Genomic DNA, 26,595 nt, shown 5'->3' with positions numbered 1-26,595 from the left:
GGCCCGTTTTTACGTGCCATTATTGAAGCCTTTAGGGTTTCATATTTAAAGCGGGGACGGTGAGTCAGTGCGTACGTTCCATAAAAATGTTACCAACTTTGTATTTTTCGCAGGATTTGAGATGTACGCCAATTGCATAATTAATAGAATGTACCATGGACGACGCATTATCTCCAAAAGGAGACAAAAACAATCTAAAGCCAATTCACAATGCGTTCTCTATGGAGTAAATTATTATTATTTTTTCCTCTTTCGAAAACCACCTAAATAAAATACTCTTTCCCGTCCCAAAAACTTTTATTAGACTCTCATAATGGCCTATTAAAATAAAATAGTATAAATTAAAATATTTAACATCCTTTTTTTCTCTTTTTATTTTTTATTTTTAAAATAAAAAAAAATATTTTTAATAAAAATAAAACATCTCAAAATTATTAATTTTAAAAGATTTTAAAATTTGAGATAGTAAAAATTTTTATTTTTGTTTTTGTTATTTAAATATACACTTGAAAAAAAATATGATAACAATAACAATAAATATGGGGACGTTATGATTAAAAAGGAATTGGAATCTTGATGTTTCAAGGAAACAGAACAATTACTCCAAAGAAAAAACAATCAACAACTGCTGCTGTTTTCGTATATTTCAAAGGCCATTGGCAATGCAATGATGCAACCGCCGAAAGATAATCCCACAACTACCTTGGTTCAGTACTTCATCCCCTCCCTTCATTGGCCTCAAAGGCCATATATTTTTATTCAAATATCCTTGATTATGAAAATATGTGGTGCAATTTTAAAGAATATTGTGTTTTATTATAAGATTGAGTGGGAAATAAGATAGCTAGGACTGTCCAAATGTAGCCTCAGGCAACGGGTCGCTCTCAAGTCTCAAGCAATACGTGGCCTAGGCCCATTAATTTCACATAGCCACGGGTCGCCGCTACTTGGCTCTTTTGGTAGACTCAGATTCTGTGATCTTCTTCCTGATTCATTTTAACAAAAGCCAACAAGCAAAGTGTGATGATAATAGCCGTAGATCCCCACCTGCATTTTCCTATATAAACATTCACACACTATCAATGTTCTAACAATTTCTGTGGTTGCACTTGGTGTGTGAGAGGTGTGCGTGTGTCGGTGTGTGGCTGTTGGTGTTATTCACGTGTACCTTGTTGCTCAGTCAAGGATTGTAGCATGCATTTGCTTTGAATTATACATATAGGGCATATAAAATTAACTAAACTAGAAGCAGCAGAACAGCAACCATGGCTTCCTTGGGTGAGATTTCTGATTCAGCTTTGTCTGCTTCCATCACGTTTAGAACAAGGGGACACAAAACATTCTTTGTATGACATTATTTTTTATTGGAAATTTTGCTCTGGTTGTTTGATAGGGGAAGAACGTGACGTTCAAAAGAGCTACTGGATGGAACACTCCGCAGAATTGACTGTTGAAGCTATGATGCTGGATTCACAAGCGTCCGATCTCGACAAAGAAGAGAGGCCTGAGGTGAGAAACGTTATGTTATACAGGGGACTTCATTGGAAGTTTTTCTTATAACATTGACTAGGTGGAATTGGATTGGGTAGTTCTGTTGTAAATTATTGACTTTCACTTTCAAAGAAAGGAAATAATTATTTTTTTTCCTTTTCCCTTTTTTTTTTTCTTCCTGGGTTAGTTCTATCTTCGGATACATGCTAAAGCCAACCCCTCCCTTCATTGTCATTAATTTGCTTGCGGCACAAAGCCCAAAAGCTACCTTTCCAATTAAGGAAATATGATAACGATTCAAACAGATTAAAAAAAGGAAGAAATTGGTCATAAGTGTGATGCATGGTAGCTATTTCTTGATGGTGATTCATTGTCATCTCATATCATTGAGGTTCTCAATTCTTTCACAAATTTGAGCTTTGAAACTGAGTTTAATCGAATTTCTCCCAGTTACTCTCTCTCCTGCCGCCCCTTGAAGGAAAATATGTCGTGGAACTAGGGGCAGGAATTGGGCGTTTCACAGGCGAATTAGCTAAGCAGGCTGGTCAAGTCCTTGCCATTGATTTCATTGAAAGTGTGATCCGTGAGGTGAATTTAATTCCAGCTCACACGAACCAATTTTATAGAAAATTCTCACCTTGTATATGCTTGAATCTTCTCTTAATACCATGGGAACTCTGCAGAATGAAGTCATCAATGGGCGCTTCAAGAATACTAAGTTCGTGTGTGCTGATGTTACATCTCCCGACCTGGATATTTCACCAGGTTCTGTCGACTTGATTTTCTCAAATTGGCTACTAATGTATCTCTCAGACAAAGAGGTAGTAACCATGGTTGTGTTTAATGCCCCCAACCTCTGGAACACGATCTTCGATCGATCATGCAATTATGTTCATTAATTTGAAGTGCCTTCCCTGTTTTTGTATGGGCGGCAGGTTGAGGATCTAGCTGAAAGGATGGTTAAATGGTTGAAAGTTGGAGGTTTTCTCTTCTTTAGAGAGTCTTGTTTTCATCAATCAGGTGATTTTAAAAGGAAAAAGAACCCGACACACTATCGTGAACCCAGATTTTACACAAAGGTTAGTCTTTTATTTTGACACTATCACAAGAGTGGAATTTGTATCAGCGACATAGTCAACATTACACAATGAAACACTTGTAAAAAGAACTTACTTTATATTTCTTCCTTGAGTTGCATTGCAGGTCTTTAAGGAATGCCATATGTCTGATGACTTTGGGAACTCCTCTGAATTCTCACTTATCACCTTCAAATGTGTTGGAGCTTATGTGAGAAACAAAAAGAATCAAAACCAGGCAATGGCTTTAACTGCTGTTTAGCTGAAAGTGGTTTCTTTCCATCTGAAATTCAAATAAGCCTTCTCGGTTTTTTATCATGCAGATCTATTGGTTATGGCAGAAAGTTAATTCACAAAATGACAAGGGGTTCCAACGTTTCCTGGATAATGTACAGTATAAATGCAGGGGCATATTACGCTATGAACGTGTCTTTGGTGAAGGCTTTGTGAGTACAGGGGGACTTGGTATGACGAATTTCCAAGTTTTCTCCTAAGTTTAGCACAATAACTTGCTTGTCCTTCGTTTTTGTTGCTCGCATATCAAGTTTCAGACTCCGAATTTTGAAATCACTGCTACAGAGAACGATTTTATGATCCCTTCCAGTTTCAGTCAAACAAAATTTTCGCAATCATTGGAGGTTATTCGCATTCTTAACTGCAACTAATTTAAATCTCTTTACTTTATTTGATTTGAACAGAAACAACAAAAGAATTTGTGGCAAAATTGGACCTTAAGCCTGGCCAAAAGGTCCTAGATGTAGGCTGTGGCATCGGTGGAGGTGACTTCTACATGGCAGAGGATTTTGATGTTGAGGTTGTTGGTATCGATCTATCAATAAATATGATCTCCATTGCTCTTGAACGTGCCATTGGCCGCAAATGCCTGGTCGAATTCGAGGTTGCTGATTGCACCAAGAAAACGTATCCTGATAATACATTTGATGTGATCTACAGCCGTGATACCATTCTTCACATACAGGTAGTCATTTTCACATCCTTTGCAGCGGTTTCATGAATCATGATAAACGACTCTGAAGGATCTTTTGAACCTCTGACCATGCACATCCAACACAGCCGAATTTTTTTATTATTAATTATGGTTTTTCCTTTTCTTCATATACCGCCATCTGACGGTAGCTGTGGAATTTTTTAGGACAAGCCCGCCTTGTTCAAGTCCTTCTTCAAGTGGCTGAAGCCTGGAGGAAAAGTTCTTATTACTGATTACTGTAAAAGAGCAGGACCTCCATCACCAGAATTCCAAGAGTATATTGAACAGAGAGGATATGATCTGCACGATGTAAAGGCATATGGTCAGGTAATAGCCACATAAAATATTACACATTAAGCTTTTGTTTTTAGCACATGTTAATCTAATTTACTGCCCTTTGAACCACTGCCAGATGCTCAAAGATGCTGGTTTTGGTGAGGTCATCGCAGAGGACAGAACAGAACAGGTCCAAATAAGTTCTGCTCTCATTCATATTCTCTCTGTTGGTTGTTTCACCATTTATATTCATAAGTTAATACAAGTTGTTTTCACCATCTTTCAGTTCATCAAAGTGTTGCAAAGGGAAATGGATGCTGTTGAGAAGAACAAAGACGAATTCATTCAAGACTTTTCTGAAGTGGGTTCTGTAAATTTTTTTTCCCTTCTGTAATTTTATTTGTGGCATCCTTTCTTTTTAACTTCTTTCCATCATTGGTAATTGAGTTCTAACTCCCTCTCATTTCCTCGGCCGTGGAATAATCTTAGGAGGACTATAACGAGATTGTTGGTGGATGGAAATCAAAACTGAACAGGAGCTCATCGGGTGAACAGAGGTGGGGATTGTTCATAGCCAAGAAAAATTGACTTGAGGGTTCTTCTTCGCCAGGCAAAAGGCATATTGGCCATTTGGGTGTTTCTAGTACCAACAAGTGGTTGAGCTCAGCTGAGTTTCGTGGTTTCTGGGCTTAGAGTCACTGTTCCATAAATAAGCTTAAATAGAATGAAATGGCAAGTGGATGTATTAGTGATCTACAATATGGCATTTTCATGTTGTCCTTGCTCAACCATATCAATGACTTTGAAAGTGATGGACTTGTTTTCTTCATCTATATCCTCCACGACATCCTTGGCAACATGAATATTTCCACCTTTAATTGATTTTAGATACGAAAATGATCAATTTCAAAACCACTTCTCAATCGAAGTATGTAGAAATTAATAAATAAATAAAAGTTTTTATTCTCATTTAAAATTTTTTTTAATACTCGTTAGCTTTGGTAATTGGTGTGACATTTTTACATTGTATTTAAAAACTCTTCAAAAAAAGAGTTTTTCAAGAACAATGAAGTCCATTACTTGTAGGGGCTAAGGCAGGAGGGTGGTTTGAGGAGGGACATTATATGGAATTTATTTCAAAGAGGGTAGAATAACATCAAAATTTTAATATAGTCTAATAGTAAGATAGTTTATTACCAAAAAACTTAAGGTTATGGGTTCAATTCCCATTACCTACTATATTTTTAACAAAATTTCAAGCAGTGCAATGCACTCATTGGCTCCACCATTGAATTTACTTGCCTTTGTTTTAGGTTTCAAATTTTATATTTTTTAAATCCTTTAATTTCTTTTTCTTTTCTTTCTTTGTTATTATTGTTATTGTTTTTAAAAATTTTAGATTCAATTTGTTATATATTCAAAGGTGCTCAAACTTACAAGATACTAACCAAGTCCAAACAATACTTGAACCTGATTGTTATCACTATCTTGGTCATTATATATGTAAAGATTACTAGCAAACTCAATTTTTTATATGCAGATCTTTCCTTCATTAACAATTTCATGCATATTGAAACTAAACATCAATATATTTATGTGTTCAATAAATTTGGTTTTTAGCTAACTATGTAGTACTTTGACTATCACAACATGCACTAATATGTTTTTGTATAACTTCCAAGTTTTCAAGCAGTTTATGTAACAAAATTGATTCCTTAACAACTTCAGCCAATGCAATATACTTTCTTCTATTTGTAGTTGACAAAGTAATTGTAGATTGTAAACTATACTTCCTACTTACAAGTCCTCTAACAAGAGTAATACAAAACTTGAAATTGATCAACATAATCGATTACCACACATTTATCAAGATCATCATCTCATTGAAAAACCACACCAAGATCTAAAGTATGCATAATGCATGACAAAATTCATTTCACAACATATTAATGTACTTTACCAAGATCATGCATGTACTTGCTTATCAAGCTAGTAACTTGTGAAATATTTGACCTTGTACACACCATAGTGTATATCAAGCTACCTACGCATTAGAGTAAATAACTCATGACTTAGACTGATGTTCTATATTTGAGTTAGAAGATAAAGTTGTACTAAGCTTGAAATGAGAAGCAAATAAGGTACTTCCTAGTTTTGATTGTTCAATCATGTCAAAACATTGCACCAATTTCCTCATATATATTGATTATATGTAAAACTAACTTTGTCTTTAACTCTATCTTGTAGATGTGCATGCCAAGAGTCATTGTGGCTTCACCTAGAAGAGTTAGGAGGATGGCACCAATTGAGTTGGGTATAATTGATTCTAAATTTATCAAATTCAAAATGTTCATCAATTCTAAATTCAAGGTTTTCAAAATCTAGGTTGCTAAGGCCCATTTTTAATTTAAAGAAAAGTAAAGGGGAGATTAAGAAAAAAAATTATTTAAAATAATTAAATATAAATACCTAAAGTTGTCCAAATGTGCATTTCTATGTAGCTTGTAGAAAATTTTTGTTTCTACAAAAATTAGTGACTTGAAATTGAGCTTAAATTGTATTTTTAAAGTAATTGTAATTGTGAGAGAATAGTGTGAAAAAAAAGGAAAAATGAGAGAGAGAGAGAGAGAGAGTGCACGTTCAAGGTTTTCAAAACCTATGAAAAATTTATTAATAAAAATGAATTTTTGTTAATCTAACAAAATACCATCACAATGGGTCATTATTTGAACGTTGGAAAGGGTGTTTTGGTCATTTAACTATCATAAAAAAAATGAATTTTATTAGTTCATCAAAATACTCTCACAAATTAGTCCTTTTGCGAATGTATGAGGTATGGATAACAATCGGGAAGAACTGAGTATTTGAAAAAACTTGTTCCCTAATGGAAAGGGTTTAGGATAAAGATAAATGAGTTTGGATCGGATTTAGAAAGTTTTTAAAAACCTGAGATGGATTCGAGTATGATTTTTTATCACTCTATTCCGTCCTGATTATATATAATTTTAAATAAAAAATTATTTTAGTTGATTTTTTTTCATTTTTCAATTTTTTAAACATAAATAGAATATTACTTTTCATTAAATTAAATTATAAATATTTATAAATTATATTTAATCAAAGTAAAAAAAAAAAAAAAAAATTTAAAATTTGAAAAATGTAAATGGGACATGACAAGAAGGGTATGAGAATTTCCTATATACTATCCACTCTACTATGCCCTATTTAACATTTTTTGTTTTTGTTTAAGAATAGATATAAATAAATGAGATAGTATTGAGATAGAGGTGAGTTGAGAGGGGTAAAATTGGCATGAGAGGGGAGTTGACGGGCGGGCCATGGCTGGTACAATGGGCCACCACTCATGGCCCAACACGATTTAATGGACAATACTGTTCTAGCCCAACATTATCTTGTGATAGAATTGTCGTGCCTGGGCTAGCCCGACATGTCCCGAACAATGCTGGGTCGTGGGCAAGCTCGGCCCCGCCTAGCCTACTCGCCATGATTAGGTTTTTGATGTCCCATATGATATAGCTCCATGAGGCTTAGTGGCTGCAAAGGTATCATGCGCCCATCCTACCGATGACCAATTGAAGTTGAAGCTTTAATTTTATATATATTTGTGTTCCTTGATTTTAAATTTGAGTTACATTTATAATATTTCTAAAAAAAAAAAAAAACACTAAATTTGAGTTGAAAAAGGAAGAGGGCAGGGTTAGAATTTCCAATTCAAATTGCATATTAAAAAAAAAATGACTTCTAATTTTATTTTTATTTATTTATTTTTTTTTTTGAGTTCTTCATCTTCAAATTGGATTTGCACTTGAAGTATGTTCAACTCAAATTTTATGAGGGAAAAAAAGTTAACATAGCTAGCATGTTAACTCAATTGTTTATTAAATTCAAGATGATAATGAAGTGGAATCACTTTTATTACAACAAGATTAAGATTTGCAAAACCATGATACACCCACGTCAATGTCAACATTTGAAACATGGTGACTTGTATACCTTTCAAAAGGTCAATAAATTACAAACAAAGGTTTTATAAGGTAACTATAAAAATGGATTACTTGATCATAAGATAAATATCTCAACGAAAACAAATAATGTAGTGAACCAATAGACAAACCAAACCAAACCAAACTTTTCTCTCACTAAATGTAGGCAAATAAACAATTTGTAATAATAAAATATTTCAAAAACTAGAAACCTTCCCACACTTGAATACATGACTAAAACATGGTTGAGCTATAGATCATTCATCTCACACATAACACACAATATTAACATTATTTATATGAGAAGCCGTCAAGTAGCACCAAACTATGACAACTTATGTTTATGCCTGAATAAGGTGGTCATCTAGTTCTTCATTCATATGAATTACAAATCCAAGCAATTTAACAGGAGCAGAGATTTCTTTGTTGAGCTTCTCATACTCGAAAGTCCAACGCACCCAAGTGGTTTCACCTTTTGAAATAGTTTGGACAATAGCTTTGAAGGATTTGTATTCCTTCAAGAGATCTCCTTCAATGACTTTAAATGTAACCGCTTTATTTTCATTGTCTATGGCTTCCACAATCTCCTTAGCAACATGATTTTTCCCATCTTTGGTTTCAAACAAAAATAATCTAATTAGAAGAATTGTATTTCATTGAAATTAGTGTGTTTAGGAAAAGTGCTAGTCTTACGCAAGTAAAGTCAATTTTTTAACATACTATCAAATTGTAAAATTCAATGGTAGATGTACTTCATCATGGTCGGCAAAATTAGTTTTTGATCAAGGACAATTGAAAAGGAAGAAGGGTGACCCATGGTGTAGGGGTTGCACCAAGTGTCAAGGCCCATGTGGTTGTACTGCTAAGTGCTAAGTACTTTTGAATTATCATATTAACTTCCTGGTATAATGTAAAAAAGAAGAAAACGACATTTGTTTGAAAAACCATTACATTAATACTTATGAAATTCAAAATAAGAGACCATGTGAATGGGTAGTTGGCAATGACTTATGTCACATGCCATAATTGAATACTCGTCGAACCAGTCAATTTTCCATCCGATCATTACTAAAAGACACCAATAAAAAAAAGGGACAAAAATTTTAATGGACAAATCTTGAGGAAAATCTTGCCAAATCCAAGTCTAATAATGCCACTAGAGATTTTTGTTTTGGTTTATGGGTGCGGTCCAATTAAAATTCAGGCCCGCTACCAAATCGAGCCTTCAATGCTTAATTGAGACCTATCAAAAAGTAAAAAGTTAAAAACAATTTACATCTATCGAGAAACATATTAATAAAAATAATGATTACATTTAAACTTTAGAATTCACGTTTTGTATTTAATCTCATTATTTTATAGTTGAACTCATTTTTATATTTTAAGTTTATTTATATGTTTTATTTATTTATATCATCATCTAACCGTCCAAATTTTCATTACTATTTTTTATAATTCAAATTGCATCTTCATTCTTATTTTTATATATTTTTTTTAAAATGACTATTTAAGAATTAAAAATAATTAAAAAAAATTAGGTGTTTATTTGGTAATTGTTTTCAAAAACGATTATTTTGTTCTTTATAGCAAAAAAAAAAACACATTTAATGATAAAAAATTATTTTCTATTTTATAAAAATGTCTTTTCCTTGTTTTTTGAGAATTATTTTAAAAAATAATTATACAAACATGTAAAATAATTAAAAATAAATCAGTAGTAGACGTAAAAATTATTTTTAAAACATATGTAGAAATATTTTAAGTTTTCAAATAGACTTTTGTTTTACAAAACATCATATAATGGTTTTTAAAAACTATTTTTTAGAATTATTTTTAAAAATAATCATCAAACAGACCCTAACTACTACTTTTAGTTTAAAAAATAATATTAATAAATTATGTTCATTTATGCTCATAATTTAAGAGATTATGTGTTAGTGTGGAAGGAATCATCTCCTATGCCAATTAAATGTTAAAAAAAGACATTTCTTTTATCCTTTCGAGTGTAAAAAAATATTAAGCTAATGATGAAATTTTTCTTCAGAAAATATTTTTTTGAATGATACTTCAAGTATGTTAAAAAATGGTGAAATAATTTTGCCAAAAATGGTGAAATAATTTTGCCAATCTACAAGACTACAACCCATATGTATCATCAAGTAAAAACTAAATATTAATTTGAAATCATCGATCAGTATGTATATATAATCATGTGTAATACTTCTTAAGTAAATCTTTAATTCATGTTAAACTATCAATTAATTTAACTAATTAGGTAAAGGCTAATAATATATACCAAATTTATTTTAGCTTTAATCATGCAATAAGAAATTTTTTACAAAATTAGTTATGATTTATTTTTTAATATTAAATGAGTATATAGTAAAATACAAAAAGAAATTTATTTTATCCAAACTTAAATTATTATATCATGGAAAGTGGTATATGCGAAAATACGACGTATAATAATAAAAATCCATTTGAAATAATATTATTTTATAAATTAAGAATAATCAAATATTAATCCTCTTTATTATTTTTATTTCGTGTTCCCATATTCATTCCTTTAATAATTGTAAAATATATAGAATAAAGAATTAAAGTGTTTAAAAAACGTTTTCAATTTTTTAAATACTTAAATAATAAAAAAAAATTAAGTATTATAAATATTAAAAATACTTCTTAAAATCGAATACAAGTATATATGAAAGTAGAACATGGAATTTGTGCTTCAAAAATGCGGATTATATGCAAGTGATGCTAACAAGGCGAATATGCGTCTATGAATCACTTGTCCAAATAAAAACATATTATAAAAAGAGCAGATTATTTCATGATGTAAAGCATTTTTGCAAAAATATACATAATGTTGAGTGGATAGAGGTGGTGTGGAGTGAGAGTTGGCTTACCAATAACGTAGCTCCACTCGATGACAGAGCCGACATTGCCCCAGTCACCCTCGTGCAGGTCAACTTTCTGAACCTTTCCAGGGGAGACACTGGACATGTGGTGAGGCCTGCCTCCCCAAACCTCATGAAACTTATCAGCAGGAGCCAGGATCAGAATTTCAGCCTCAAGCTTACCTACTAGACCCATGTCTCCCTAATTCCTACTTTCTAGTGAGAATTCTCAGGAAACAAACTGAGAACCAAGGAAGTGGAAGAGAAGCTTAGGCAGTGGTGCAGAAAAACACTTGGGACTTCGCCATTAAATAGAGGGGATGGGAATGGGTATGGATCCTCTGTGGCGCCATTAGCTTTTCTCCAGTTCATCAAGTTTTCATTCAAAGCATGCCACCTGTTAAACCAAAAATTAATGTCATGTCACATCCTAGATAGACATTGCACTGCCATGTGTCTATCATTATTGGCTTTGCGATCAAGGTTACCATTTTTTTCTTTTTAAATCTAGATTTCCTTTAAAAGCCCTCGTCAAAGTAACGTGTCCCCGCCACGTAAACATCCCTATTTTATATTTTCATTTTTACTCATGTTAAAAATAATTTATTTTAGAAAAAAAAAAAAAAGGTTTTATGTGAAACTCTGGTGCTGAGCAAGGGAGATAAGAGCACAAGGTCTAGGTATTTTAGTCTTTAGTGATTGTGTTTGTAGTAGATTTGTATATCATGAGTTTTTATTAGAGAAAAAATTATTCTTCTAAAAGATTTCCTCTAAAAATTAATATTTATTTTGGTTTAAAAGGTTTCTCACCCTTTATTTTCTCTCATATTCTATATGCACAAATATCTTTCATACAATCTTATTTGGGCATTTTTAAAATATATATATATATATATATATATATATATATATATATATATATTAAATTTTAAAATTATTTTCAAATCTATCACATTTTTTAAACTATTAATTAAAAGTTATATTTAAAAATTATATTTTAAAGGATAAATTCAACTTGTCTTTTCAAAAGATATTTTTTAATTAAATTTCTGTCCTGGAAATATAAGATAATTTCTAATTAAATGTCTCTTATGGACTTGGAAATACTTTTTGAATTATCATGTCTTAAATTTGCTGTATTTATTTTAAAATCCTATCTGGCTTCCACTGGAACACTTGATTGAGCTTACCATCCTTGAATCTTACCTACTGCACTCATGTTTTTTGTTTTTTCTACCTGCCAGTAACAATTCTAAGGAACCAAGGAGTAATGGTGCAAGAGACACTTGGGCCTTCTATCGATTATTATATGTAGGGGGATGTGATGTGAGGAGTCATCGCTTCTGGCCAGCCATGCATGCTTTCACAGCTAATTTACCAACTCTTCGTCCTACCCGTCAAAACATTAGCTACCTTTCTGACTTCACGTACCACACCCGAATGCATGCATTATCTTTCTCTGTTATTATTGAATGGATAAAGGTGGCTGTCACCATCTTATATATACATTTGGACAAGCTTTCTCCACGTGTACAACGGGTCTCCTCTCATAAAAATAAATGAAAATGTGTAAATATAATAATAGCATAAAATAAATGATCAATTAATGAGAGATTAAAGTCAACAGAGTGGATCAATAATTTTGGCCACCATGCATGAATCGTATATCAATAATATCATCTCATATTAAATTAAAGGATATGATTTTTTCGTAATACCAAAAATATCCAAAGGACATGAAAATTATATAAAATCAATTTATACTATATGACTATATTGTATCATTTGCAATGCATCTTCTTGTAATTTTTTTCTTTGGGCTTTTAGTTTCTCTAGTGATTTATTTTTTTAAATGATGAAGATAAATAAATTAAACCCACTTGCAAAGTAAAATTTTGGCCACCATGCATGAATAGGGCGTATCTCAATAATATCATCTCATATTAAGTGATGAACAACGGTACGTGAAAGCAATAATAAATGAAAAAGCGCTTAAAGTGAAATGACTAGATCTAGCTAATGCAAGTATAATGAGCATAAATCAGCCCCTTCTTCTTTGGAAATAAAAGAAAAGAATGAACGTTTTGAGGTGCACTTTTCTAATGCTATTTATTGGATTCCCCACTTATTCAATAAAGAGTTTTTCGCTCTTGAATGAATGTCACGATCCAAGACAATTATATTTTAGGGATAGATAAAATTGATAATAGGCCTAAAGTCCATAAAAGACGTAAAATTCAACTTAAAATTAACAAATATTTATAATTAAATTGAAGGTTATGATTTTTTTCATAATGCCAAAAATATTCAAAGGACATGGAACTTATATAAAATCAATTTATACTATATGACTATGTTGTATCATCTGCAATGCACCTTCTTGTAATTTTTTTATTTGACCTTTTAGTTTCTCTAGTGATTTATTTTTTTAAATGATGAAGATAAATAAATTAAACCCACTTGCAAAGTAAAATTTTGATTTGAAAAGTTTATTTCAATATATGACTTTAAATTATTTTTCAAAATAAAATTTAAAATGAAAATATTAAAAATATTTTTTAAATGATTTCAACATGATTTTTTATTTCATATAATAATAACATATACGTATGAAAAATCTAAAATATATGTAAAAAATCTAAAACAAAAAAGTTATTGCTCTCTTTCAAATATATGAAAATTAAATTGTAAAACTGCTATTATTAATATTAAATTTTAATGAAAGTTTTATTAATTACTTTCAACAACATTACTAAGATGTTATATTATTAGTAATAAAATAAAATAAGAAAATTAAAAAAAACTAAAAATAAATTTAAATTATAGAAAATATTTGTTTTTACTTAAAATTTAACTTATTCAATAATAAAATATAAAAATTAAATTAAATTAAAGATTAAAAATGTATAACTAAAAGTCTATTAATATATCTATTGTCCTGTCATTTTTCAAATTTTTTTAATAAAAAGAGATATGGAAAAATATTAAAATATTTTTAGAAAAGAAATTTAAAAGAAAAAGTAAAATAAATGTGACATTTGGAAATCAAAAGGGGAGAGTAAAGAAAATGGGAAAGAATATGTAAAAGGCAAAAAATTATAAGAATGAGACCTACAAGCATATTCACTTTTCCTTATTTCTTTTAAGGTTATTTTTGTTTTTTATACTTCATATCCTAGCATCAATTTTACTAAATATGTAAACATTAAATCCATTATTTGCTTTAACTAACCCTAAATCATAATTGTTCCATTTAAATTTGTGAATCTCTAGCCCGCATTCACTTATCATGAATTGATGTCAAAATTAGATTATAAAACAACGGTAATTCATTTAATTGGTGACAAATAATAAATAACTAAAAGAAATAAACAAGGAGAGAGATTGAAGTTGACTAATAAGAGACTAAAGGAGAATAGGACATATCAAAAATATCATCTCAAATTTAGTGTTTAACAACTATGTGTGACAACGACAACAAATGGAAAAGCACTTATAGTGAAATTATTAAATCTAGCAAATGCAAGTAGGGTGTATAGAAGAAATAACACTATTGTTTTCAATGAAAATTTTCACACACTTTTATTGATGTAATAAGAGTTTACTTATATGCATAGCTAGAAAAAACTATTTACGGCAATGTACATCAATTTGTCTACAACTATGCAGTAGTTACAGATTTGTTAAAGTCAACACAACAAACAATGATTACAAGAATATACAAAATTGATTTTGAATGATTGATGTAATAAGAGTTGACTCATTTACATAGTTAAGAAAAACTATTTACGACAATGTACATCAATTTGTCTACAACTATACAGCAGATACAAATTTGTTAAAGTCAACACAACAAACAACGGTTAGAAGAATATATAAAATTGATTTTGAATGATCTTACTTGATTGTAGGCTATCTGTTCAATCATTGCAATCTATCTTTATACGCCCGCGCAAGATTGAGCTTCCATCAGCAAGCCCAATCTTGTATCTCAACATTTCGGTTCTTTGTCTTGACAATGGCTTTGTCAACAAATCAACCAATTGGTCTTGTGTATGAACATGTCGAACTTGGAGAGAACCACGTTGAACTATATCACGAACAAAATGGAAATCAATTTGTATGTGTTTCATGCGTGAATGTTGGACTGGATTGAAACTTAGATACGTAGCACCAAGGTTATCACAGAGTAATAAGGGAGTTGTTTTTAGTGGAAAACCCAACTCGTGAAGAAGTCCAAAAAGCCACATTGTCTCGGATGCCGTATTTGCAAGGGCTTGATATTCAGCTTCGGTGGTAAATCTTGCAACTACTCTTTGTTTATTTGAGCTCCATGAAATGGGATTTGGGCCTAAGAAGCTAATATAGACAAATATGGAGGTTTGATCATCAATATTTCTAACCTAATCGGTATCGGAATAGATAATTAAAATTGGAGGTTCAGATTTTGTGAGTTGTATACCGTGGAAGATGGTTTGCTTTAAGTACTGAAGAAGCCTTTTTGTTGCTGTGAAGTGAGTAGTGGTAGGCTTGTGCATGAATTGGGACAACTTGTTTACCACGAATGAAATATCTAAATGCGTTAAAGAAAGATACTGCAGGCTGCCAATGATTCTTCGAAATTATGTGTTGTCCACATTTGTTGTGCCATCAAGTAATTTAAGAGATTGAATTGCTGAAAGAGTGGTTGAGACATCTTTGGTACCACTCATGTTGGTATTTGATAGTAACTCTCAAATGTACTTGTGTTGTGAGAGAAATAGTCCTACTTGAGTAGGTACAACTTCCACACCAAGAAAAAAATGAAGTAGACCCATATCCTTAAGAGAGAAACGATCTCCCAATTGCTTGATAATTGAAACCACAAAATTTTTGTTATTTCCTGTAATCACAAGATTATCGACATACACCAAGAATAACATATTATAGAGTCTTTTTGATAAATAAACAAAGACGAATCAGCTTTGGAATTGTCAAACCCAAGCTCAAGAAGTACATTTTTCAGTGTAGTGTACCAAGCCCTAGGAGCTTGTTTGAGGCCATATATTGTCTTTTTAAGACTGCAAACATGATTGGGTTTAGATGGATCTTTGAAACCCGGGGGTTGCATCATATATACAGTTTTAGATAGTGCACCATGTAAAAAAGACATTACTAACATCCATTTGCCTTAAATCCCAATCATTCACAACAGCAATAGACAAAACGATTCTAATGGTGACTGGTTTAACTATTGGACTGAAGGTCTTTTTGTAATCAAGCTCTGGACGTTGATTATAACCATTTGCAACTAAGCACACTTTGAATCGATCCGCAGATCCATCAGGTTTTCTCTTGACCTTGAACACCCACTTGCAACCCACCGGGTTACAGTTCAAAGGGATTGACACTAAATCCCAAGTTCCATGCTTCATGAGAGCTGTAAGCTCACTAGACATAGCATCACGCCATTGTGGTTGAGATAAGGCCTGACTCACACAGGTTGGTTCAATGGTCTCAGGGAGTGGATGTTTAGGCCCAGAATTGAGTTGTTTGGGTTTGAAAATTTTGCTCATTGACTGAGTGGTCATTTGGTGAAGATGTTGAACATATGGGTTTGAGAGAATTTGAGCATTCGAGTTTTGGGAATTTTCAATCTGTCCTAGTGTTTGCTCAACAGGTGAGGAGTGAGAAAGCAATGAGTTTGAATCAAGCAGACAAGTATTGGGACTAGAATTAGGAGATGAAAAATTCAAGTGCAAGGAATTTTGACCTAAATTTTCAGATGAAATCGGAAGATAAGAAGAAAGAGGGTTGATGAGATTACTTGAGGAGGATGCGATGATGACGACTACACCTTCCAGAGTCGTTGATGCGGGCAGCAGGGCAGACGGCATTGGCGAGGGCATGGACGTGACCTAGGCATCGAAGAACAAAAGGGCATTGTGAGATTCTGGTGTTTGGTGGTAGAAGATAGAGTGAGAGTGTTTGGTTTGTCGAATAGAACATGCCTAGAAATGTAAATCTTGTGAGTTTTAAGGTTAAGACATTTGTAGGCACTTTGGGTTTGAGAGTACCCGATAAACACACAAAGTGAAGATTTTGGCTGCATTTTATGAGTGTTGTAGGGTCGGGTAAGTGGGCAACATAGACACCCAAATTTTCTTAATTTGAGGTAATTTGGTTTTTGACCAAAGAGAGCTTCAAAAGGAGAACGGTTTTGAAGAAGAGAAGTGGGTTGTCTATTGATTAGATAGGATGTTGTTTGGAAAACATGAGGCCAATATGAAAAAGGTAGCGATGTATCATGGAGAAAAGTGAGACTCGTTTCGACAAGATGACGGTGACGACGCTCAAAGACACCATTTTGTTGTGGAGTGTGTAGGGCGGTGGTATAGTGACCAATACCATTGACCAATAAAAAGGATTTTAAAGCAATGAATTCCCCACCATTATCAGAGTACAAATTTTTTATTTTGGTTTGGAAACGTGTTTCTACAAGTTTTTTGAAGTGAGGAAAAATTGTAGACACCTTGGATTTTGTAGCCATTGGATAGAACCGCATGTATTTTGTGAAGTAGTCAACCAAAATGAGGTAATAACGAGATCCGTTGATTTCGGTATAATGTGCAAGTCCCCAAACATCAGTTTAAATAACTTCAAGTGGTGCATGACTTTGAAGATTATTGGTAAAAGGTTGTTGATGTGCTTTATTAATGGAGCATGAACTACATAATTGAGAAAGATTTTCTTCTTTAACAACGGGAAGAGAAAAATTCTTAACAAGATGTTGGACTATTCAAAGAAATGGATGTCCAAGACGCTTGTGTCACCCATCAATTGAGGTCCGTTCATGCACATTAGCAACCATTTTGGAAGTGGGAGACATCATTGATTCTGGAAAAATGTAGACACCATTTTCACATGCTCCTTGAAGTAGAATCGCCCCCGTGATCTTGTCCTTCACAAAGAAATGAAAATGGTGAAATTCAACAATAATGTTATTTTGTTTAGTAAGATGATGAACGGAAATTAAATTTTTGGAAAGGTTTGGAACACAAAGGGTATCACTGAAGATGAAAGTATGGTTGGGTGAGTGTAATTCCAAAGAACCAATGTGTGAGACAGTCAAACCTGAACCTGAACCATCACCAAGACTTACTTCATCAATACCATCATATTCATTGTGAATGGACAAATTTGCAAGATCACCCGTTATATTGTGAGAGGCCGTTGAGTCCATGAGCCAAGTTTTGTCTTTTCCGTTAGAAGAAGTCACACAGTTGACTATGAAATCTTTGGACTGGAGTTAAAGACAATGATTTGCAGTATGACCCATATGTTCACAAAACTAACAACGTGGCGTGTAACGTTTATGGTTGTTAATGGGTTTGTCAGACCCATAGTTGGAGCGACGTCCATCACGTTGATGGCCATTGGATTGGCGGGCTGAGCTTTGGCCTTGATTACGTTGAGACCTGTTGGGTTTATAAGACTTCTTTGAAAAGTCACCTCCAGATAAAGGTTGGCATTTGTTTGTGAAGTTTGCTGTCATCACCATCTGTTGAGTAGCAACTTCCAGACACCGAAGGTAGGATTCGTGACCCACTAAGAGGTCGTGCAACTCTTCAAACACCAAGGACTTCTCCCGTGCTTGGATTGGTGTAGTGATCTCATGAAAATCAGGCCCTAACCCATTCAAGACATAGAAGGTTAAATTGTCATCAGAAATTGGATGATCGATGATGGCGATTTCATCCACCAGAGCCTTCACAACATGCAAAAAGTCAAAAATTGACTTATTTCCACGTCGAATCAAGGTGAGTTCCTTCGTGAGTTGCATAGCCCTTGTTCTTAAACGACTAGCATATAACGTGTTGAGTTTATTCCAAGCCTTGTGTGATGTTTTTGTTGTGGCTATGAGCGGTGTAATTGTGGAGGATGTAGATGCTAGGATGGCACTAAGGATAAGTTTATCATGTCGAACCCAATCAATTTTGTTGAGATTGGTAGTTGAAGTGCCAACGAGAGAATGACAAGAAGATATGCTATTGACATAGTCAAGCAAATCATAGCCAATAAGGAGTGCTTCAAATTGATCACACCATTGAGGAAAAGTGGAGGGTGTTAACTTTTCATTGATTTGGGCAATGATATTGAGGGCAATAAGTTGTTTATCAGTGTCGGAAATGGGATGGGTATTGAGTGGGATGGATTATGAGGAGGACGACATATTTGGGATCGGATGCTCTTGAGAGAATAGCTCTGATACCATATAGAAGAAATAACACTGTTGTTTTCAATGAAAATTTTCACACTTTTATTGATGTAATAAGAGCTGACTTATATACATAGCTAGGAAAAACTATTTATGGCAATGTACATTAATTTGTCTACAACTATATAGCAGTTACAGATTTGTTAAAGTCAACACAACAAACAACGGTTACAAGAATATACAAAATTGATTTTGAATGATCTTGCTTGATTGTAGGCTATCTGTTCAATCATTGCCTAGATCCTTGCAATCTGTCTTTATAGAATGAGCATGAATCAAGTCTTTATCTTAGGGTAAAATAATAATAATAATAATAATAATAATGAATTATTTATGCTTTGAGTTACATCTTTCTTAATGTTATTCATTGGGCTCTGTTTACTTGGCAAAGGGTTTTTCATGCTTTCAAATACAACCAAACTTTTCATCACATTAGTTTTAATTTGTGAATCTCTAACTCACATTCAATCATTATGAATTGATGTTTTTAGAGTTTGGTGACCTGAATTCTATATAGTCTAACCTGAAAAATTCATAGTGTGACATATATAATGAAACAATAATTATGAGATTTTTTTTTAGAGTTTATGATGGTAGTAAAGAAATCGAATCGAATTTTTATAACTATTCGCAACCTTCCCATTTTGTATTGATATAATGAATTTCTTTCTTTATTTATGGTTTTTTTTTTTTTTTAGGATTTTTCACTATTCTTTTTTTTTTTATTGCATATTTTCATTATTGTATAACAAATATCAAAATTAGGTAATGAAACGACTGTTATTTGTTTAATTGATGACGAATGATAAATAAAAAAGAAAAAAAAAACAATAAGAGAGATTAAAGTTAACCATTAGGACATATTAAAGTCAACAGAGTAGGTTAATAGTTTTAGTCGCCATGATAAGACATATCTACAACATCATCTCACTTCAAGTGATGAACAATCATGTGTGAAAGTGATAATAAATGAAATCATACTTGAAGTGAAATGATTAAATGTAACAAATGCAACGTATTCTTAGTGTCTTACATAGGTATTAAACACACGGACAATTATATTCAAATCTTTGTATTTTTAAAATTGTTTAAAAAGGTTGACCACATTTGCTTTCATGCTGGGCTTCAACTCTCACTCTAAACTATTTATTTTTACTTAGCCTACACACAAGGATAGGCCTGCAGACTATAGCCAAAAGGCCTATGATCCCCTAGGCCTATGGGTGGCACACTTCATGGGCAGAGCTAGACCACGATAGTTATAGGTTTAGGTTGGGCTATGCCCCGATCGATGGGGGCAGGCAGAAGCCCAAATAGCCACGGCCGGTACAATGGGCCACCACTCATGGCCCAATACGATTTAATGGACAGTACTGTTCTAGCCCAACTTTATTTTGTGACAGAATTGTCGTGTCTAGGCTAGCCCGGCATGTCCCGAACAATGCTGGGTCGTGGGCAAACTCGGCCCGCCTAACCTACTTGCCATGATTAGGTTTCTGATGTCCCATATGCTATAGCTCCATGAGGCTTAGTGGCTGCAAAACTATCATTCGCCCATCTTAATTACCTATTACCAAAAAATTGAAGTGAACCAATACACAAACCAAACCAAGCTTCTCTCTCATTAAATAGGAAACAAATAAACAACATTCAATAATAAGATATTTCAAAAGATTGCAAACCTTCCCACACTCAAATAAAAGACTAAAACATGGTTGAACTATAGCTCATTCATTTTATACGACACATGATATTAACATTATTTATATGAGAAGCTATCAAATAGTACCAAACTATGACATTTTATGTTTATATCTAAACAAGGTGGTCATCAATTTCTTCATTGATATGAATTACAAATCTAAGCAATTTAACAAGAACATAGATTTTTTTGTTGAGCTTCTCATACTCGAAAGTACAACACACCCAAGTGGTTTCATCTTTTGAATTAGCTTAGACAATAGCTATGAAGGATTTGTATTCCTTCCAGATATCTCATTCAATGATTTTAAAAGTAACCGTTTTATTCTCCTTGTCTATGTTTCCACAATGTCCTTAGCAACATGATTCTTTTCATCTTTGGTTTCAAACAAAAATAATATAATTAGAAGAATTGTACTCAATTGAAATTAGTGTGTTTAGGAAAAGTGCTAGCCTTAGCAAGTTGGTCGATTTTAAAAGATACTATCAAATTATAAAATCCAATGTCGATTATATTACTCCCACCCCCAAACAACCAAATTTAATGATTAAAACCTATTCATGAATTCACTTTATGATTGCTACATCACATTCATCATTTGCTACATCACATTCTCTTCAGTTGGCACCTAATATCCTGTATTCCATTTCTGTAGATGTTGCAGATATCGGAACACCCAAACCACAAACCAGAAAATGAAGACTACAACAGCTTGTACTCAGGGACAGTATTTGGAAGGTGAAGATGGGGAACTCTCATGGTTCAATGCTGGAGTAAGGATGGGTGTTGGGATTGGCCTCAGCATTTGTCTCGGAATCGGCATAGGAGTGGGGCTGCTGGTCAGGACCTACCAAGGCACCACCAACAACTTCAGAAGGCGGCTACTGTAACCATCCATTCTACTCTCATAGTCATAACCCAAAGAGGACAGCTAACTTGGTAGTGTTTCTGAGGGGCTCATATCTTGCAAATGAGTGCAGGAAATGCATGAATCGGGTCCGTTCTACTGTAGAGACCATCGAGCCTTTGAATAAGAAGGGGGTCATCGTTAAGATGCAAAGGTACTATCATAATTGCAGGAATTTTTCCAGCATTCCTGCACTAGATGTTGGACATAAGCTTGTTAGTAAATTGTGATCCTCAGTCTGTGTCACCTTTAATTTCTGTGATTTTTTTTTCCCCTGATCTGTAAGTTTAGTAAGGGTGTTGATAGCAGTGAAACTATGATCATGGAATTGGAAAGAGATCTAGATATCCTTCTTTGAGTTGTTCTATTTGCTTATGGTCTCAATTTTCTATTCCATTGGAATGTATGGTTTTAAAATTTTATGCAAAATATGGAAATATATAAGAAACTTGAGAAGAGGAGAACCATTGCGAGGAGTCATATAAAATCAATATATAAAAAAAAGAACGCTGTCAAAATCTAACTACGAACCACTGAGGTCCTATTTTGGATCTTTGTGCATGTGTGTTTTTCTTGAAGTTTAATAAAAGCTTTTATACCGGTTTACTTAATTTTGTTTAAAGAGTTTATGATTATTGTTAATAAAACTTTTACAATACCTAAAACCCCTTTCAACTAAAGCCAAAAATAGAAAATTACGCCAAACAAGGCATGAGAAGGCTTGAAATAAGCAAAAGTTCGGAAAGTTGGAAAATTTACGAAACAGCGGCTTTAAGACAAGTTGTTCATACTAGACTCTCCTAGAGTTTCAAGAGGTTCCAAACCAACCCGGGAGACAGGTTTCCAGAGAGGGGGAGATGTCCCTGAAAGCATACGTCTTGTTAGCTTTAGAAAATACAAATTAAAAGTCCAGCACAGTGATCAAATAGGGAGTGCTTAAACCAGTTCGTTTTCTATTGCAAAGTAGGGAATATTCAGATCTATGTACAAATGCACAGTTAAGTAACACTCATAACGCTAATTTTGTATGCACAATATTTGCAAAGGCTGTGACTAATGGACGAAGCATCGCCCATGCACAAACAACTGCCACATTCTAACAAAGGCTGTCAGCTTGTGGGGATCGAGCTGCACGACAGAACCAGGTGTTGAAAACAGTAACCAAGTGAGGGCAGTCATCAACATTTCGGGTTGCAAAGATGATAATGAAGTGGAATCACTTTTATTACAAGGTTAAGATTTGCAAAACCATGATGCACCCACGTCAATGTCAACATTTGAAACATGGTGACTCGTCTACCTTTCAAAAGGTGAATAAATTACAAACAAAGGTTTTATAAGGTAACCATAAAAAATGAATTACTGGATCATAAGATAAATATTTCAACAAAAACAAATGACATACTAAACCAATAGACAAACCAAACCAAACTTCTCTCTCATTAAATAGTAAGCAAATAAACAACTTGTAATAATAGGATATTTCAAAAGACTAGAAACCTTCCCACACTTGAATACATGACTAAAACATGGTTGAACTATAACTCATTCATCTCACACATGACACATAATATTAACATTATTTATATGAAAAGCCGTCAAGTAGCGCCAAACTATGACAACTTATGTTTATGCCTGAATAAGGTGGTCATCTAGTTCTTCACTCATATGAATTACAAATTCAAGCAATTTAACAGGAATAGGGATTTCTTTGTTGAGCTTCTCATACTCGAAAGTCCAACGCACCAAAGTGGCTTCACCTTTTGAAATAGCTTGGACAATAACCCGGAAGGATTTGTATTCCTTTAAGGGATCTCCTTCAATGATTTTAAAAGTAACCATTTTATTTTCCTTGTCTATGGCTTCCACAATCTCCTTCGCAACTTGACTTTTCCCATCTTTGGTTTCAAACAAAAATAATCTAATTAGAGGAATTGTATTTCATTGAAATTAGTGTGTTTAGGAAAAGTGCTAGTCTTATGCAAGTAAAGTCAATTTTTAACATACTATCAAATTGTAAAATTCAATGTTAGATGTACTTCATGGTAGGCAAAATTAGAATTCATGTTTTGTATTTAATCTCATTATTTTATAGTTGAACCCATTTTTATATTTGAAGTTTATTTATATGTTTTATTTATTTATATCATCATCTAACAATCCAAATTTTCATTATTATTTTTTATAATTCAAATTGCATCTTCATTCTTATTTTTATATTTTTAAAAAATGATTATTTAAGAATTAAAAATAATTAAAAAAAATTAGGTGTCTATTTGGTAATCGTTTTCAAGAATAATTTTTTTGTTTTTCAGAAAGAAAAAAAAAAAAAAAAAAAAAAAAAAAAAAAAAAAACACACATTTGATAATAAAAAACTTTTTTTGTTTTATAAAAATATATTTTAGTTGTTTTTTATTATTTTCCCCTATTTTCTGAGAACTATTTTAAAAAATAATTATACAAACATATAAAATAATTAAAAATAAAATCCTAGACGTAAAAATTATTTTTAAAACATATATAAAAATATTTTAAGTTTTCAAATAGACTTTTGTTTTACAAAACATCATATAACGGTTTTTAAAAACTATTTTTTTAGAATTATTTTTGAAAATAATCACCAAACAGACCCTAATTATTACTTTTAGCTTAAAAAATAATATTTGTAAATTATTTTCATTTATGCTCATAATTTAAGAGATTATGTGTTAGCATGGAAGCAATCATCTCCAACGTCAATTAAATGTTAAAAAAAAAAACCTTTCTTTTATCCTTTTGAGTGTGCAAAAATATTAAGCTAATGATGAAATTATTCTTCAAAAAATATTTTTTTTGAATGATACCTCAATTATGTTAAAAAATGGTGAAAAATTTTTGCCAATCTACAAGACTACAATCTATATCTATCATCAACTAAAAACTATATATATATATATAATCATATGTGTAATACTTTTTAAGTAAATCTTTAATTCATGTTAAACTATCAATTAATTTAACCACCTAGGTAAAGGTTAATAATATATACCAAATTTATTTTAGCTTTAATCATGCAATAAGAAATTAAAAAAAATAGTTATGATTTATTTTTTTAATATTAAATAAGTATATAGTAAAATATAAAGAGAAATATATTTTATCCAAACTTAAATTATTGTATCATGAAAGTAGTATTTGCGAAAATATGAATGACAAAAATAATAAATTAAATGAAAAGAATTCGACATATAATAATAAAAATCCATTTGAATTAATATTATTTTATAAATTAAAAATAATTAAATATTAATCCCCTTTATTATTTCTATTTCATGTCCCCATATTCATTCCTTTAATAATTGTAAGATATGTAGAGTAAAGAAGTAAAGTGTGTTTGATATCAATTTTAAAAAACAGTTTTAATTTTTAAAATATTTAAATGATAAATAATTTTAGGTAGTATAAACATTAAAAATATTTCTTAAAATTACTCGATTGTTACTATTTTCGCTAATACAAGTATATATAAAAGTAGAACATGGAATTTGTGCTTCAAAATGCGTTTATGAATCACTTATCCAAATAAAAACATATTATAAAAAGAGCAGATTATTTCATGATGTAAAGCATTTTTGCAAAAATATACATAATGTTGAGTGGATAGAGGTGGTGTGGAGTGAGAGTTGGCTTACCAAGAACGTAGCTCCACTCGATGACAGAGCCGACATTGCCCCAGTCACCCTCGTGCAGGTCAACTTTCTGAACCCTTCCAGGGGTGGCACTGGACATGTGGTGAGGCCTGCTACCCCAAACCTCATGAAACTTATCAGCAGGAGCCAGGATCAGAATTTCAGCCTCAAGCTTACCTACTAAACCCATGTCCCCCTAATTCCTACTTTCTAGTGAGAATTCTCAGGAAACAAACTGAGAACCAAGGAAGTGGAAGAGGAGCTTAGGCAGTGGTGCAGAAAAACACTTGGGACTTCGCCATTAAATAGAGGGGATGGGAGTGGGTATGGATCCTCTGTGGCGCCATTAGCTTTTCTCCAGTTTATCAAGTTTTCATTCAAAGCATGCCACCTGTTAAACCAAAAATTAATGTCATGTCACATCCTAGATAGACAATGCACTGCCATGTGTCTATCATTATTGGCTTTGCGATCAAGGTTACCATTTTTTTTCTTTTTAAATCTAGATTTCCTTTAAAAGCCCTCGTTAAAGTAACGTGCCCCCGCCACGTAAACATTCCTATTTTATATTTTCATTTTTACTCATGTTAAAAATAATTTAGATATAATTTATTTTAGAAAAAAAAAAAAATTATGTGAAACTCTGGTGCTGAACAAGGGAGATAAGAGCACAAGGTCTAGGTATTTTAGTTTTTAGTGATTGTGTTTGTAGTAGATTTGTATATCATGACTTTTTGTTAGATAAAAAATTATTCTTTTAGAAGATTTTCGTTAAAAATTAATATTTATTTTGGTTCAAAAGGTCCTCATCATTTTATTTTCTCTCATAGATATAAAATATCAAAAATATGTTTCATATAAATATAATGTTATAATTAAAAGAAAAAAATTCAAAAAAAATTTAAAAAATTAAAGTTTAAAATGTTACTTCAAACTCGTTATATATATATATATATATATATATATATATATATATATTAATTTAAAATTATTTTCAAATCTATCACATTTTTTAAACTATTAATAAAAGTTATATTTAAAAATTATATTTTAAAGGATAAATTCAACTTGTCTTTTCAAAATATATTTTTTAATTAAATTTCTCTTATGGACTTGGAAATACTTTTTGAATTATCATGTCTTAAATTTGCTGTATTTATTTCAAAATCTTATCTGGCTTCCACTGGAACACTTGATTGAGCTTTCCAGCCTTGAATCTTACCTACTACACTCATGTTTTTTGTTTTTTCTACCTGCCAGTAACTATTCTAAGGAACCAAGGGGTATTGGAGCAAGAAACACTTGGGCCTTCTATCGATTATTAT

At 32.2% G+C, this 26,595-nt stretch overlaps 3 protein-coding genes across 3 annotated transcripts; 1 reads left to right on the top strand and 2 right to left on the bottom strand.

The window, feature by feature from the left end:
- The first annotated feature begins 941 nt into the window (after positions 1-941).
- LOC117924788 (phosphomethylethanolamine N-methyltransferase-like) lies at positions 942-4,662 on the top strand. The gene is made up of 12 exons (XM_034843505.1): positions 942-1,278; positions 1,394-1,509; positions 1,942-2,079; positions 2,175-2,312; positions 2,427-2,570; positions 2,695-2,805; positions 2,891-3,032; positions 3,266-3,546; positions 3,721-3,882; positions 3,968-4,021; positions 4,118-4,192; positions 4,321-4,662. The coding sequence occupies exons 1-12, from the start codon at positions 1,266-1,268 to the stop codon at positions 4,417-4,419; spliced, it is 1,473 nt and encodes a 490-aa protein (XP_034699396.1). The 5' UTR covers positions 942-1,265; the 3' UTR covers positions 4,420-4,662.
- A 3,282-nt stretch (positions 4,663-7,944) lies between these two features.
- On the bottom strand, positions 7,945-11,030 carry LOC117930578 (MLP-like protein 28). The gene is made up of 2 exons (XM_034851238.1): positions 10,745-11,030; positions 7,945-8,445 (listed from the first exon to the last, which is right to left on the bottom strand). Exons 1-2 carry the CDS (start codon positions 10,929-10,931, stop codon positions 8,177-8,179), a joined length of 456 nt encoding a protein of 151 aa, XP_034707129.1. The 5' UTR covers positions 10,932-11,030; the 3' UTR covers positions 7,945-8,176.
- Positions 11,031-23,014: 11,984 nt separating this feature from the next.
- LOC117924253 (MLP-like protein 34) lies at positions 23,015-25,546 on the bottom strand. Its single transcript, XM_034842848.1, has 2 exons — positions 25,274-25,546; positions 23,015-23,499 (listed from the first exon to the last, which is right to left on the bottom strand). The coding sequence occupies exons 1-2, from the start codon at positions 25,458-25,460 to the stop codon at positions 23,231-23,233; spliced, it is 456 nt and encodes a 151-aa protein (XP_034698739.1). The 5' UTR covers positions 25,461-25,546; the 3' UTR covers positions 23,015-23,230.
- Between the last annotated feature and the right edge of the window lie 1,049 nt (positions 25,547-26,595).

The sequence above is a fragment of the Vitis riparia genome, chromosome 1 (assembly GCF_004353265.1).
Source record: "Vitis riparia cultivar Riparia Gloire de Montpellier isolate 1030 chromosome 1, EGFV_Vit.rip_1.0, whole genome shotgun sequence".
NCBI classification, from domain to species: Eukaryota; Viridiplantae; Streptophyta; class Magnoliopsida; order Vitales; family Vitaceae; genus Vitis; species Vitis riparia.
This window is presented reverse-complemented; position numbering and strand designations above follow the sequence as displayed.